Source organism: Phaseolus vulgaris, chromosome 3 (genome assembly GCF_051622355.1).
Source record: "Phaseolus vulgaris cultivar YP4 chromosome 3, ASM5162235v1, whole genome shotgun sequence".
NCBI lineage: Eukaryota > Viridiplantae > Streptophyta > Magnoliopsida > Fabales > Fabaceae > Phaseolus > Phaseolus vulgaris.
The window spans coordinates 43,204,812-43,219,786 of NC_143500.1; the positions used below are offsets into that span (position 1 = coordinate 43,204,812).

The following is a 14,975-nucleotide window of genomic DNA, read 5'->3' on the forward strand; positions in this document are numbered from 1 at the left end:
AGACTTGTCTAACACTAGAGAGATGATAGTATAATTGTGGACAAATGTCCCCAAGTCGTCTCCCAACGAATCCAATAGTAAAATCAGTTGATCAGGGTTTAAAATCTATCTGCAAGCAATAAAAGTTAGCAATAACAATAAAGATAAAAAAAGGGGTTTGAGATAGTTGTGCAGAAAATATAAAGAGATTAAAATAGCAAATAAAAAGCGGTTGATCCCAAGTTCTTCCACCATTGAATTCTTCACAGGTTCTCTAAAGAATAATCTTTTCTCAATCCTCCAACAGAGCTAAACCATATTGAACATGCGCCGATCTGATTCAACTGAAACTCACCAGTAAAGCATGCGTCTACTAGTTTAATCAATACCCACTTTGTTCCATGCGTATACTCCATGGGAATGCTTACCTCCTCTCCCTTGAATCATGCGCCCAAGAAATTAATTAGAACAATGCGAACTAATTAAGAAACCAAAGTTTAAGATAAGGAAGACTCTCAATCATGCGTTCAAGTACAACCTCTCACAAAAACCAGTTTTCCAGGAGATTAGACAATAAAAACAACTGTTATAGAGAATTAAAAATCGAAACTTTTATTGAACAAAACCTCAGAACTCAATGGGGAATTACAAAAGAATCAACCAAAAAGGTTTAGCCTTCCATGCGGAGGCAAAACAAAAGAATTACTAAGAAGAAAATAAACTAAGAAAACCCTATGAAGCTCCCTTTTCTCCTTGATGTTTGTGTCCTTTTATAGGCTTTTCACCTCCAAGGATCTTGAGAGAATATTGTAGTTTATATTTTGTTAACCGTTTCCAAGTTTCTATCTTTCCATAATTCTTGTATTTTGCAGAAGATTTGCTTCTAATTCTGTTTCTGAGATATTGTAGATTTTATTTTCTCTTTCTTCTCCTCAGAATTTGTTTCCTGTTTTGGTTCAAGAAGCAACTTGGACTTTTGCATATTTGGCCCATTCACAAAGGTAGATGCTTCCTCTGGATAATTTACTCTAAAAACACAAAATTAACAATAATAATAGTTAAGGCCCAAATAAACCCAATTATAAGAATATTAATTAAAACAAGGGATTTATTTATTATTATAGTCCAATAATCTATGAATAAGGCTAGTGAGTGTGAATAAATATATGCTCATCACCGGGGAACATATCTTTTTTAAACGCGTATTCCTTAATCTTCGGGGGTGTATCTTAACCACCTTAGTTTGTTACATGCCTTTACATTCATAATGCATTCGGTCGGTCGGTCGGCCACGTGTGTTCGTCCGGTACCTACCGGTACACTTGCCCCCCAGGCTCGAGGTGAATAAAAGCCGAAGAGTCGTAATGATTGTTGTGGTTTCCGAGGTGTCAGAAATTAATGGTAACGGCATGATGGAACGTTTTCTTTTTGTCGAAGGCGGCTGAGATGGATCTAGCGGTGTAGGTTGAGTGACGGTTCAGCTACCGGCTGATGGAGGCCGTAGGATGAGTGGGGATCTAACGGATGAGGGTGAGAAGGAAATCCTATAAATAGTGTTTGGATTTGTAGAGGGACCACGTTTTCTTGAGTTCGGCATCTGAATCGCTCCGAGCACCGAGTCCATATTGCGAGTTGTGTGGCTGTACGATCTGTAATTGCCGACAGTGCTGTGATTCGTGAAAGGTTAGTTATGTCGTCCCAACTTTCTTCAAATAGAATAGGTAGTAGAGAGTCGAGCGAGAGTGGGGAGTCATCGTCCGGTAGTAGTGAGAGTACTAGTGGGTCGTTGGGTCCGACTTATGATTGGGTTGAGATGGCCGTTAGGAATACCGCTACGATGCTTAGGAAACCTGATGACCTGGATAAGGTGATAGCAAAGGCTCCCCTTGTGCGTTCGGGTCTGCCATCGGATATTGTAGTTGCTGAGATATGTGGGTATACCGACCGTGTGTGTCATGGGAAGGCAAAATGCTCCGGTAGATTTTTTCTTTGTGTATAATACTTTGTTTGTCGATTTAAGAGTGACCCTGCCGTTCGATGAGTTTACAACTGATGTGCTAAGGTTTCTCAACCTAGCGCCGACTCAGCTTCACCAGAACTCGTGGGCGTGTTTACAGGCCTACCGAATGGTGTGTCAGCTCTTTGACCTGACGCCCAAAGCGGAGGTGTTTTTATTTTATTATAACACGTATCCGACCAACCCAGTAAGTTGGGTGTCGTTGGTGAGTCGTCCGGGGTGTGTTCGTTTTGCGGCCTTCACCACGTCATACAAGAATTTTAAGGAAAGGTATTTCAAAGTATTTGTGGAGCCGGACGGTCGAGAGCATTTCTATCTGGCCGAGGGTGGCACCAAATTTCCCTTTCATTGGACGCAGAATCCAACGGCGCTTACTGCTAATTCCCGAACGGCCGTGTCGGTGTTGGGCAAGGCTGAAATGGCAGTGTTCGATCAGCTCCCTCACAAGTTGCCCACGAGGGAGATAATTTCCTTATATACGTCGTCCGACCCTTGGGCGGATTTTGTTGGTATGTTACTTTGTAATTTGGGTTGGTCGAATTGTTTCATTAATAGTGTATAATTCCTGTATGTTTTGCAGAGATAATGACTCGGATGGACGCATCTCTTAGCGCGTACATGAACAACTTACGCCGACAAAAGAATCGGCAGGTGGGTTCGGTTGAAGCGAGCGGGGCATTGGCGGTTCAGCCGGCCACCACCGTACCTGCTAAAGGTGCGTCGGCTGCAGGGGCTGCCAAGAAAAGGGGACGTCCTGTGAAAGGGAATCAAGAAGGCCGAGCGGGGCCTTCCCGAACAGCCTCTGAGCCAACATTGCTATCGGCCGGCATGGAAGTAGCGGCTCATTTGCAGGTGGAGTTGACCGCAGAGGAAAGTGAAGTGTTTTCCACCATCCCCACAACCAAGTTAATGGTGGAAACGTTGGAGCTGCAGAATCGGGCGCTCATAGCGAGCCGGACGGTCGTCGAGGAGCTCGAGAGAGTGACGACCGTCACGGTTCCGCGTTTAAAGAAGGAAGTGACTGAGGCCAACCAAGCTTTGAAAGCGTCGGCCGAGATGGCTGAAAAGTTGAAGGGCCAGATAGAAGAGAAACAGGCGGCCATAAAAGTGCATGAGGAGCAGAAAATGGGCCTCGAGGCGCAGCTGAAGGAGGGGGCCGACCGGGAGGAGGTTCTAAAGGCTGAAGTGGCGAAGTGTCAAGACTTCATGCTTCGTATCAGTGAGGAGTACTTCCGATTGGGCATCCAACAAGCGGCCTGTTTGCACGGGATACCGATGGAGGATGACCGGTATGATATAGAAAAGGTAGTGGTGGATGGGGAGTTGGTGTCCGACAATCCGAACGAGGAGGCCGAAGCGGGGACCCCAGGACCACAACCGGACGCCTCGTTTGATGAATTGATGAATAATATTCAGTAAAGGATTGTTGGGCCCGACATGTGGGCAATATACACTTGTAATTTGAATATTTATATTTTGTTGGTATGATCGGTCGGGGTGGTATGTGTAGCGCCTATGCCGAACGGGTGATAATGTCTGAACAATGTGTAGTTTATAAGTAATGATTTATGCATTCGGATGCCTAACGAGGCATAGATGATTTTGATTATATCTTAGTAATAAGTTGAGTCCGATGCCGGATGAGGCGCGGGCAGTTCTGATTACGTTAATGAGTTAATTCCGATGCCGAACGAGGCATAGATAATTCTGATTACGTTAAAGTAATAAGTTAATTCCGATGCCGAACCAGGCATATGTAATTATGATTACGTTAAAGTAATGAGTTAATTCCGATGCCGAACGAGGCATATTGATGAGCATATATTTATTCACACTTAATAGCCTTAATCATAGATTATTGGACTATAATAATTAATGAATCCATTGTTTTAATTAATATTCTTATAATTGGGTTTATTTAGGCCTTAACTATTATTATTGTTAATTTTGTGTTTTTAGGGTAAATGATCTGAAGCATCTACCTTTGTGAATGGGCCAAATATGCAAAAGTCCAAGTTGCTTCTTTGAATCAAAACAGAAAACAAATTCTGTTGGAGAAGAAAGAGAAAATAAAAGCTACAAGATTCCAGAAACAGAATTGGAAGCAAATCTTCTGCAAAATAAAAAGAATTATGGAAAGTGGAAACTGTTTACAAAATCCAAACTGCAATATTTTCCCAAGATCCTTGGAGCAGAAAAGCCTTATAAAAGGACACAAGCATCAAGTAGAAAGGGGGAGAGTTTCATAGGGTTTTCTTAGTTTCTTTTCTTATTTGTAATTCTTTTGCCTCCGCATGGAAAGCTAAATCTTTTTGGTTGATTCTTTTGTAATTCCCCATTGAGTTCTGAGGTTTTGTTCAATAAAAGTTTCGATTTTTAATTCTCTATAGCAGTTGTTTTTATTGTCTAATCTTCTGGAAAACTGGTTTTTGTGAGAGGTTGTACTTGAACGCATGATTGAGAGTCTTCCTTATCTTAAACTTTGGTTTCTTAGTTAGTTCGCATTGTTCTAATTAATTTCTTGGGCGCATGATTCAAGGGAGAGGAGGTAAGCATTCTCATGGAGTATACGCATGGAACAAAGTGGGTATTGATTAAACGGTAGACGCATGCTTTACTGGTGAGCTTCAGTTGAATTAGGTTTGGCGCATGTTCAATCTAGTTTAGCTCTGCTGAGGATTGAGAAAAGAATAATCTTTAGAGAGCCTGTGAAGAATTCATTGGTGGAAGAACTTGGGAGTCAATCTGCATTCTTTACTGATTCAAATCATCATTTATATTTTCTTGCTAAGCGATCACAACCCCTATTTCTTTACTATTATTGCTAATTTTCATTGTTTGCAGATAGGTTTTGAATTCTATTCACTGAAATTACTATTGGATTCGTTGGGAGACGACTTGGGGTCATCTGACCACAACTATATTATCATCTCTCTAGTGTTAGACAAGTCTACGCTAGAATCATATTAATTTGACAGCAAAACGACAGCTATCAAATTTGACAGATAAGAAGAAAAACCTGATAACCAAAATCAAATTGGAATCCCCGGCAACGGCGCCAAATTTGATAGTCCAATAATCTATGATTAAGGCTATTAAGTGTGAATAAATATATGCTCATCACATATATAATTCTGATTACGTTAAAGTAATAAGTTAATTCTGATGCCGAACAAGGCATATGTAATTCTGATTACGTTAAAGTAATGAGTTAAATATGATGCCGAACGAGGCATATATAATTCTGATTACGTTAAAGTAATAAGTTAATTCCGATGCCGAACGAGGCATATATAATTCTGATTACGTTAAAGTAATAAGTTAATTCGGATGCCGAACGAGGCATAGGCTAACGTAATATGATAGTTCGGATGCCGGACGAGGCATATATGAGTAGTATATGAAAATAGGAAACAAGGATTCTGGTTTATAGTGCCTCGTTAAAACCTTCTCGGTCGTAAACCCTCTTTTAGGGAAAAACCGACCGAGCGAGGAAAGAGTACACTTATATTATATTAATTCAACTGTAATAAAATTTGAGATGCGTGGCATTCCACGTTCTCGGTATGCCCTTTCCAGATAAATGTTCTAAATAATAGGCTCCACCGGCTGCTGTATCTGCTATGCGGAATGGTCCTTCCCAATTGCTAGAAAACTTACCGCCTTCCTTCCGGGCGGCACCTCGCATTCGCCATACTAAGTCACCTTTGTGGAACTGTCTTGGTTTAACTTTGGAGTTGTACCGTCTGGCTGCTCTGATTTTGCATGCTTCCTCGCGAATTCTACATTTGTCTTGAAGTTCGTTGATAAGATCTAGGCCGACGGAGAGACTTTCCTTGTTTAGGTCAAGATCAAGGGTTTGTCGACGGAGGGAAGGTTCTCCAATTTCGACGGGGATCATGGCTTCAGTGCCATATGTTAGGCTGTACGGCGTTTCTTATGTGGTCATCTGAGGGGTACAGCGATATGCCCACAAGACTTCTAGGAGTTCTTCAGTCCAGTTACCCTTGGCTGGGCCAAGACGTTTCTTCAGCTCATTCAGAATGACCTTGTTGGCGGCTTCTGCTTGACCGTTTGTTTGTGGGTGTTCGACTGAACTGGCGATGTGTTTGATGTGGAGTTTCTCGTAAAATTCGGCTAACGTCCGGTCGGTAAACTGTCGACCGTTATCGGTGATAATGATTTGTGGGAGGCCGAAACGACAAACAATATTTTTCCACACGAAATTTTGGACATTGCGAGCGGTGATCGCGGTCAGAGGTTCGGCTTCAATCCACTTGGTAAAGTAGTCAATGCCAACCAGCAAGAATTTACACTGGCCTTTACCGGGGGCGAAAGGGCCAATGATGTCCATACCCCATTGGACAAACGGCCAAGGTGATAGCATAAAATGGAGTTCCTCAGATTTTTGGTGGGACAAAGTGCCAAACTCTTGGCATTTAAGACATTTTTGGACGAAACTGGTGCAGTCGTCTTGGACGGTCGGCCAATAGTATCCGGCTCAGAATACTCTGGCTGCCATTGTTCGTGCGCCAGAGTGAGTTCCGCAAATTCCTTCGTGCAACTCTCGGACAACATAGGAAGCTTGGTCGGGCGTCAAACATTTAAGGAGTGGTCGGGTATACCCTCGTCGGTAAAGGTCGTCGCCAATTAAGACAAAACGGGCGGCCTGCAGCTTCATGGTTTTTTCGCCGGGAGGACTACATGTGCCGTTAAGTAAATATTGCTTAATTGGGGTAATCCAAGTAGATTCCGCGTCGGTCGTTAGGCATTCCTGTAGGTCGATGCTTGGGCGTGCAAGCGTAACATGGATGACCGACCTATGCATTCCTTTACACTTCGTGGTTGCTAACCGAGACAAGGCGTCCGCGCGAGTATTGTGATCGCGTCGAACGTGCTGCATGGAAATTTCAGAAAAGGTACTCATCGACTGTTTGACTAAGTGATAGTAGCGTTGTAGGAAGCTTTCTCGGACTTCATATTCGTCATTAAGCTGGCCGATGACAAGCCTGGAATCACTTTTACAGATTAACTTTGTTATTTCTAACTCTTGAGCGAGGCGTAGACCGGCTAAAATGGCTTCATATTCCGCCTGATTGTTTGAAGCTTTGAAGTCGAATTTGAGGGCTTGCTCGATGACAATCTCGTCAGGGCCTTCCAAAACGACTCCAACGCCGTACGACCTTTCATTGGAGGAGCCGTCAACGTATAGGATCCATGATGAGTGTGCAGTCTCGGTTGAGGAAGGAGTGAGTTCGGCTGTGAAATCAGCAAGAGCTTGCGACTTGATGGCTCCTCGCGGTTGGTACTGAATATGAAATTCGGATAGTTCTATCGTCCATCCGATCATTCGTCCGGCTAAATCTGGCTTAGTGAGAATCTTGACAATGGGGTAATTTGTCCGAACAATAATACGATGATTTTGAAAATACATACGCATTCGTCGGGCGGTGATGATGAGAGCCATTGCTACCTTTTCGATCGTTTGGTATCGGATTTCGGCGCCATGGAGGGCGCGGCTGACGAAATAAACTGGCCGTTCTTCAAAATTAATTTCTTGCACTAAGACTGAACTGACGGCTTCGTGTGAAACGGCGAGGTAGACTATAATGGGCTCTTGGGTGTCCAGTTTCTGGATGACCGGCGGGGAAGATAGAAAAGTTTTCAATTGGAGGAAAATTTCTTCGCATTCGGTCAACCACTCAAAGCGGGATGCTTTTTTCAATAGTCGGACGATGGGCCTCGTTCGTTCGGCAAGTTTAGGAACAAATCTGGATAGAGCGGTGAGTCGGCCGATAAGTCTCTGAATTTCCTGAATGGAGTTGGGACTTCTCATTTCGGAGATAGCTTTACATTTTTCGGGATTAGCTTCTATGCCTCTATGAGTTAGCATAAAACCTAAGAACTTCCCCCCCTCGACGCCGAACGCACACTTGTCAGGATTGAGTCGCATCTGGTGTTGGCGGAGGGCCTGAAAAACTTCTTTTAGGTCAGCAATATGTTGTTTGCATGAGTCGGACTTGACGACGATGTCATCGACATAGACTTCAACATTCCTGCCGATCATGTCGTGGAATACATGGTCCATTAGTCTTTGATAAGTGGCCCCGACATTTTTGAGTCCGAAGGGCATAACTTCATAGTAGAAATTATTGGAATCAGTCATGAAGGCTGTCTTCTTTCGGTCGGCCGGGTGCATTTGGATTTGATTATAACCTGAGTAGGCGTCAAGGAAGTTGAGGATGTGATGTCCGGCCGCTCCATCAACGAGACGATCAATGGTAGGCAGAGGGTAAGAGTCTTTTGGGCATGCTTTATTGAGGTCCGTGTAGTCAACGCACATTCGCCATTTTCCGTTCACTTTCTTTACCATAACCACGTTGGCTAGCCATGTGGTGTAATGGGCTTTCCGAATGAATCCAGCTTGTAACAATTTATCGGCTTCGTCACGTGCGGCTTGACGTCGTTCCTCGCCTAGGTGTCTTTTCTTTTGAGCTATTGGCCTAACCTCTTTATACTGTGATAATCGGTGAGTGATAACCTGTGGGTCTACGCCAAGCATATCAGCAGCCTTCCAGGCGAACAGATCGGCATTTTTAACAAGTGTCGTACCGATGGCTATTCGGTCGTCCGGTTTCAGCGAAGTGCCGATATGCGTAGTGTGGCGATCATCGCGAAGCGGGAATGGATGCAAGTCTTCTCATGCTTCCATACGGGGATCGTCCGTACGAGGGTCGAGGTCAACAAGGGCTATCATCTGACGACGGGACATGTGTCGTCCGGAACGCCGAGTGGGGGATCGTCCTCGTTTTTGTGGGAGTCGGTCGTCCGGATTGGTCGTGTAGAGCCGTCGAGTTGGCTCACTTTTCAAACTTGCGACATAACATTCTCTAGCGGTTTTTTGATCGACATGGATTGTTGCAATGTCGTTATTTGCCGAAGGGAATTTCATGGCTAAGTGTGGGGTGGAAACAATGGCTTTTAATCTGTTGATGGACGGACGACCGAGCAGGATGTTGTAGGAAGTTTGGGCGTTGACCAGAAGATATCGTACATTTATTGTTTTGTGGAGACCATCTTCCTCACCAAAGGTTGTATATAAGTCTATATACCCCTTAGTGTCGACCCGTTCACCTGAGAACCCTACAATTTGTTCGTTATAGGGTTGAATATCTGATTCTGGGATGCGCATTTTCTTGAAGATTTCCCAGTATAATATGTCGACCGAGCTACCTTGGTCGACAAAGTCTTGGCAATTGCGAACTTGTCAATTTCTACAGTGATTACCATAGGGTCGTCCTGGGCTGGATCTATAGCTGTGAAGTCATCGTCAGTGAAGGTGATCGGGGGTATGTGTGGACGCCTCCTTGTGGTAGCATGAGCGGACTGGATGTCCCGAAGATGTTTCTTTCGGGCGGAATTTGAGCACCCGCCACAGGCAAAGCCCCCGGCTATATAATTTGCTTCGTGGTTCGGTTCGCCCAAGTTAACGGGTCCAGCAATCATGTTGATGACTTCGCGGACTCGTTGGCGAGGGCGGGTGTTTCGGTCGGGACTTGTGCTGCGGGCACGTGTACGCCGAATGGGGCTTTCACTGCGTTTCCGCGAAGCCTGGCTATGGTCGGTTCGGCGTTTGTAATCGTTACGGTATGACCGGTCGACACCACGGGATGGACGGTCGGTACTCCGTGGTGGGGATCTTGAATTCCTTGTCCTCTTGACGAACTGCCTCAAATGACCAGCCTGGATGAGCTCTTCGATTTTGTCCTTCAACGCCTGACATCCTTCGGTCGTGTGGCCGAAGTTTCGATGGTATTGACAATGCTTAGCGGTGTCTGCATTCGGTGGCGTTTGATATTGCTTCAATATCGGGATTAAGTCTGTTTGTAGTGCTTCATCTAGGGCTCGTCCCCTCGGCACAGTTAAGGGGGTGTAACTGTTAAACCTGGGGATTTGGCCTCCTCTGCTCCGGTCGGACCTTGGAGTGGTTCGGACGGTTCGTTCGGTCTCGACTTCCCTTTCTTTGTTCGGGGTTTGGTCTTTGAGGACTCCGGATCCGACGGTTTTGAACCGTTGGTGGTAATCGATGTGTTCTTCGATTTGCATGAATTTGGTTGCTCGAGTTCGAAGGTCTTCCATGTCTTGAGGCGGCTTCTTGATTAAACTCTCAGTAAAACGGCTCGGCCGGATGGCCGAGACCAAATGGTGCAATGCAACTTCCTGCTTGAGTCCTCGGATGTGCATGCATGCTTTGTTGAACCTATCTAGAAAGGTTATGAGAGATTCACCTTTTTCTTGTTGTACTGCTAGGAGAGACATGGAGGACATGTGATGCGGTCGGCTGGTGGCATATTGAGTGGAGAATTTTACGGCTAAGATGTCAAAGTCGTCAATGGAGTTCGGAGGCAGCTCTGTAAACCAGGTAAGAGGTTCTCCCTGAAGGGACGTGGGGAATACTTTACACCACACATTATTATCTGTGGTATACAAAGTCATTTGTGTCTTGTAGACATTTAAATGCTCGTCCGGGTCGGTCGAGCCGTCATAGAGTTTAATAGCGAGACCTCTCCATTTGTCAGGAAGTGGTGTGGTGATAATTTCGTCTGTAAAAGGATGACCCCTTTTACTTGACTTTCTTTCGACTGTTTCAGCTCTGGAAGCAGGATTGGTGTCGGCCGGTGTAGGTATGCGAGAGGCGGTTCGATCGGCCATATGGGATTGGCCTTCTCGTTCGGGATTATCGACCTGTCGTTGGAGTCGTGCATTCTGCTCTCTTAATAAGACGATTTCTTCTTCTTGGCGGCGTCTATCTTCTTCGTGTTGGCGATGGTCTTCCATCCCCTTTTGTCGCAGTTCCTCCATCTGAGTTTGGAGGGTTTGAATCATAGTCATCTGTTCTGCCATAGCGTCGTTGTTGTTTCTTGTCGCAACCATTATAGCTTCAAAAATTGAAGATTTGCCTCGGCCCCACGGTGGGCGCCAATTGTACCTGAGTGGAGAGATGGGGCCCAGGCACGGTCGGTTGACGTAGTGTAGTTGCTGACGTGTCGGTCTTCTTCTCTTTCGGTCGGTCGCTCCTTCTTGGTGTCTCCTTCGGTCGAGCGGGGGAGGGTACCTGCGAAGGCACTCCGACGCTCAAGTAAGTGTGAGATTCTAAGTATGGTTTAGTAAGTGAATGAAAACGTACCTTTCTCTGGCTTGAGCATAGTATTTATAGGATTGCCTAATGGGCTTTCTATCTCTTGGGCTCAAGGTGGTTATGGATAGGTCTTGCCAGTCGTGCTCCGGAATACCCGGGGAACATATCTTTTTTAAACGCGTATTCCTTAACCTTCGGGGGTGTATCTTAACCATCTTAGTTTGTTACATGCCTTTACATTCATAATGCATTCGGTCGGTCGGTCGGCCACGTGTGTTCGTCCGGTACCTACCGGTACAGTTATCTTGAAGAAGTTGAACCAGTTTTTGTTGAGATGAAACAGAAAAACTGGGTGCCTGATGAATCTGTTTATGGTCTTTTGGTAGACTTGTGGGGAAAGGCTGGTAATGTTGAGAAAGCTTCTGAATGGTATCGTGCTATGCTGAATGAAGGTTTACTTCCAAATATACCTACTTGCAATTCCTTTCTCTGTGATAATCTTTGAAATTTTTGCTTACACCTTTAACTTTAGAGTAATCTCCTTTCTAAACACATAGTGTATTATATTTTCTGTCTTTCTTTTAATAATTTCTTTTAATATATTTACATGGTATCAACTTGTCAAGTTGTATAGTAATATGCATAAGACTAAGTACCTTTATATAAGACTAAGATGAAACCTTTATATAAGAATACTCTATTTCTCTCATTTTATATTCTCAGGGTATATATGACTAAATTGTTCTGCATATATTAAGCTATAGCTTCTCTCACAAACTCTGACTTATTATCTTTGTTTATTTACCCTCAATTATACTTTTTACAGGACATAATCATTACTGAGTTGTTTTTGATTAATTGTTTTGTATAATCAAATTAATTAATTAGTATACTTGTAGGATGTAAATACCCCGAAAAATAGCATCTAACTATTTAAATACACATTCTACATATTGTATATACATATTTCTACATAAGCTTAGAGTTTTTCAAAACATTCCTAATACATGATTAGGACATATAGAAATACAAATATTTACAATATAAGTTTCAAAATCAACACCTGTAAGATCATCTGCTCGTGTACGTAGTACAGTCATCGCAGTTCAAACACACAACAAGAAAAGCAAGAGTAAGCTAGTGAAAATAGAATTTTATAATATACACAATTAAATCAAAAGAGAAAACCAAATTACATGATCAATTTCTCAATTATTTAATCTTCTTCAAATTCCAACATAAAAAATCACATAAATCTCATATGGATCTACACATCCAGAGTATTCAACAAACAATATCTTTCGGAGGACCCGTATTAAGTAAGTCCTACCAGAGACTAACACTTGATTTAAAAATTATCAGCGAATCCAACAGAAAGGATCAAAGTAAGTTCAATACAACCCAAGCCGTGCATCTCATATGTCACGGTGTGCATGAACTTCCCCATCAGTTTCTCACCACCTGATATCTTAGTCTATGTGACTTAGATCATCAATGAAACTCGTAGATCTATGTTACTACATAGGCATCAATACTTAATACACAAACAAACATCAGTTCATACATTATCCCAAATGTATGAATTCAATTCCATACTATTTTCATCATACAATATCATTCAAAACGCAATCCAAAATATTCAGAATCCTAATTAACATAAAAAACAACACTTAAATATTAAACCATCAAAATTTAATATTTCCACAAATTTAAATAATATATAAACAAACAACACAATATATATATATATATATATATATATAAACACAACAAGAAAAATTGAATATTGGGACCACGTCCCCTCCGCATTCAGATCTTCTATCCTAGGGTGCTATTAAAAATTAAATTTAGTTTCCCTTACTTTAATTGTTTGCTTTCCAATAAACTTTGAGAGTTTTATCCTAAAACAAAAATTCAATATATAGTAGAATAAGTTGAGAGGATTAAACTTCTCAATTGACCCACCAAGATTGATAACTAAATCTTAAGGAAAAACTGAGAACAAAGGATATTTAGAGCAAAATTGAATTACCCTGTTTGAAAATCTGACCGAGTAGAAATGTTCCTTAACTCGTCAGCGAGAACGTGGTCTGATCAAATTCTAAAATAGATGAAGATTAAGAGAGAAAATTAAGAGAGAGAAGAAATTATGGAGAGAGAGTAAGGGAGATAAGGAAGAAAGAAAAAAATGATGCAGGGAGAGTTTTGTTTTGTTTTTTTTTTAAAGAAAGTGTTGTTGCATAGGATAATTGGGATTAAGAATTTAAATGATAAACATTCATTTATAATTACTACAGTATCTAACTCAAAATGATTCTCTATTTTATGTTCCTAGATGAATAATTGAAGATAAAAGAAAGAGATAAATTAAAAAAAAAACTGGTTAAATAATAAGGATTGTAAATAATAAATTGGAGGCAACTTATGTTAAGGGCTTTGAAGGTGAAAATACAGGTTTAAGACCTTTCTAATAATTTAATCTTTTACAAATATTTTTATTTCATTTTTTATGATTTAATTCAAATTCTCGAAATTAAAATAGCTTTAACTACAAATTAAGATTTATTTTAGTAATATTCATATATTGATATATAAAATACAGTATTCAAACTTTTATATATTCATTGTAAACGTTGCTGAAGACACATTTTTCCTTATATGCACATTTTTTATACATCCTAGTAATAATAGAAAAGTTAAGAAAATAAAGGAAACTCTTATAACATGAGTTCCCAAGGCAAATCATGCACTATGAATTTCAAACCTATAAGCTCTTTTTAACATAAACTGTAATACTATCACTAAAATTATTTCTATCTAACTTTACACTAGGGTGAAAAGTTGATGCTTTTCAAGTATATATAAACTAAATTAGAAATCCTTTTTCAAAAAATAAATTATTATTAACTTGTAAATTTAGAGTCCAAAATTACCTTTTTATCTTTATTTTACAAAGGCCATTTTTTTCTCAAATTAATTATTTTAATTTCTTTTACATCATTTATGTTTACTAATCTCAAGATTAAAACATCCAAAATGACAAACACACATAATATTTTCTTTATATAAATCAAAGAGTTTAATATGTTTTAAGTTTCTATTTTTTTAAATTATACTTGTTCTCTTTAAACTTAAAATTGACCGCTCTCAAATTTTAAACTTTTTTTCCATTAACATTTTAGTTATTGTTATTTAATATCATTGTTGATAAATCAACTAACAACCATTTCATCAATATGGGAGATGTGATATTCACATATTTGTATATAATTATTTTTTAGTCCCAAAAATCCTAAATAGTTTCTCAACAAATATTTGATTAGTTTTAATTTTCAATTATATTTATCATTATTTTAAATTTCTCCCTGTAGAATGTGGTAGATTTGTTTGTCTTCCTACACAAGTTCTGATTTAATATAACAATTATGTGATAAAGTATTATTAGTTTGAAGTATCTTTTGATGATTTCATGGTAGTTGTAATTTATGTATATGAATTGTTGATTTTCTATTCCCAATATCATTCACATTTCAAAATTTGGCTTGGCAAATTTATATTATCAAACAAAATTGAATGCCTTGAAATTTCTTAAAAATAACTTGAATCAATAAAATCATCATATTGCTTTAATGTTAAACTGGACTTAGTAAAGAGTCACACAAATGTCACATAATTTTTCAATGATGATATCTGATGAAATATATATATTAAACAATAAAAAATATAATTCATGAATTAAAAATAGTAAAATATTATTGAGAAATTAAAAGTTAATTTCGGGGAAAAAATAGCTACTAATTAATAAAGTAACATTAAAAAGACTAACCTTATATTTTTTTT

The 14,975-nt window shown here is 40.5% G+C and overlaps 1 protein-coding gene across 1 annotated transcript; it reads right to left on the minus strand.

Moving 5' to 3' along the window:
• Window positions 1-6,497: 6,497 nt before the first annotated feature.
• On the minus strand, window positions 6,498-7,463 carry LOC150028855 (uncharacterized). The gene has a single exon (XM_090300153.1). The coding sequence runs from the start codon at window positions 7,461-7,463 to the stop codon at window positions 6,498-6,500; it is 966 nt and encodes a 321-aa protein (XP_090156279.1).
• Window positions 7,464-14,975: the final 7,512 nt, after the last annotated feature.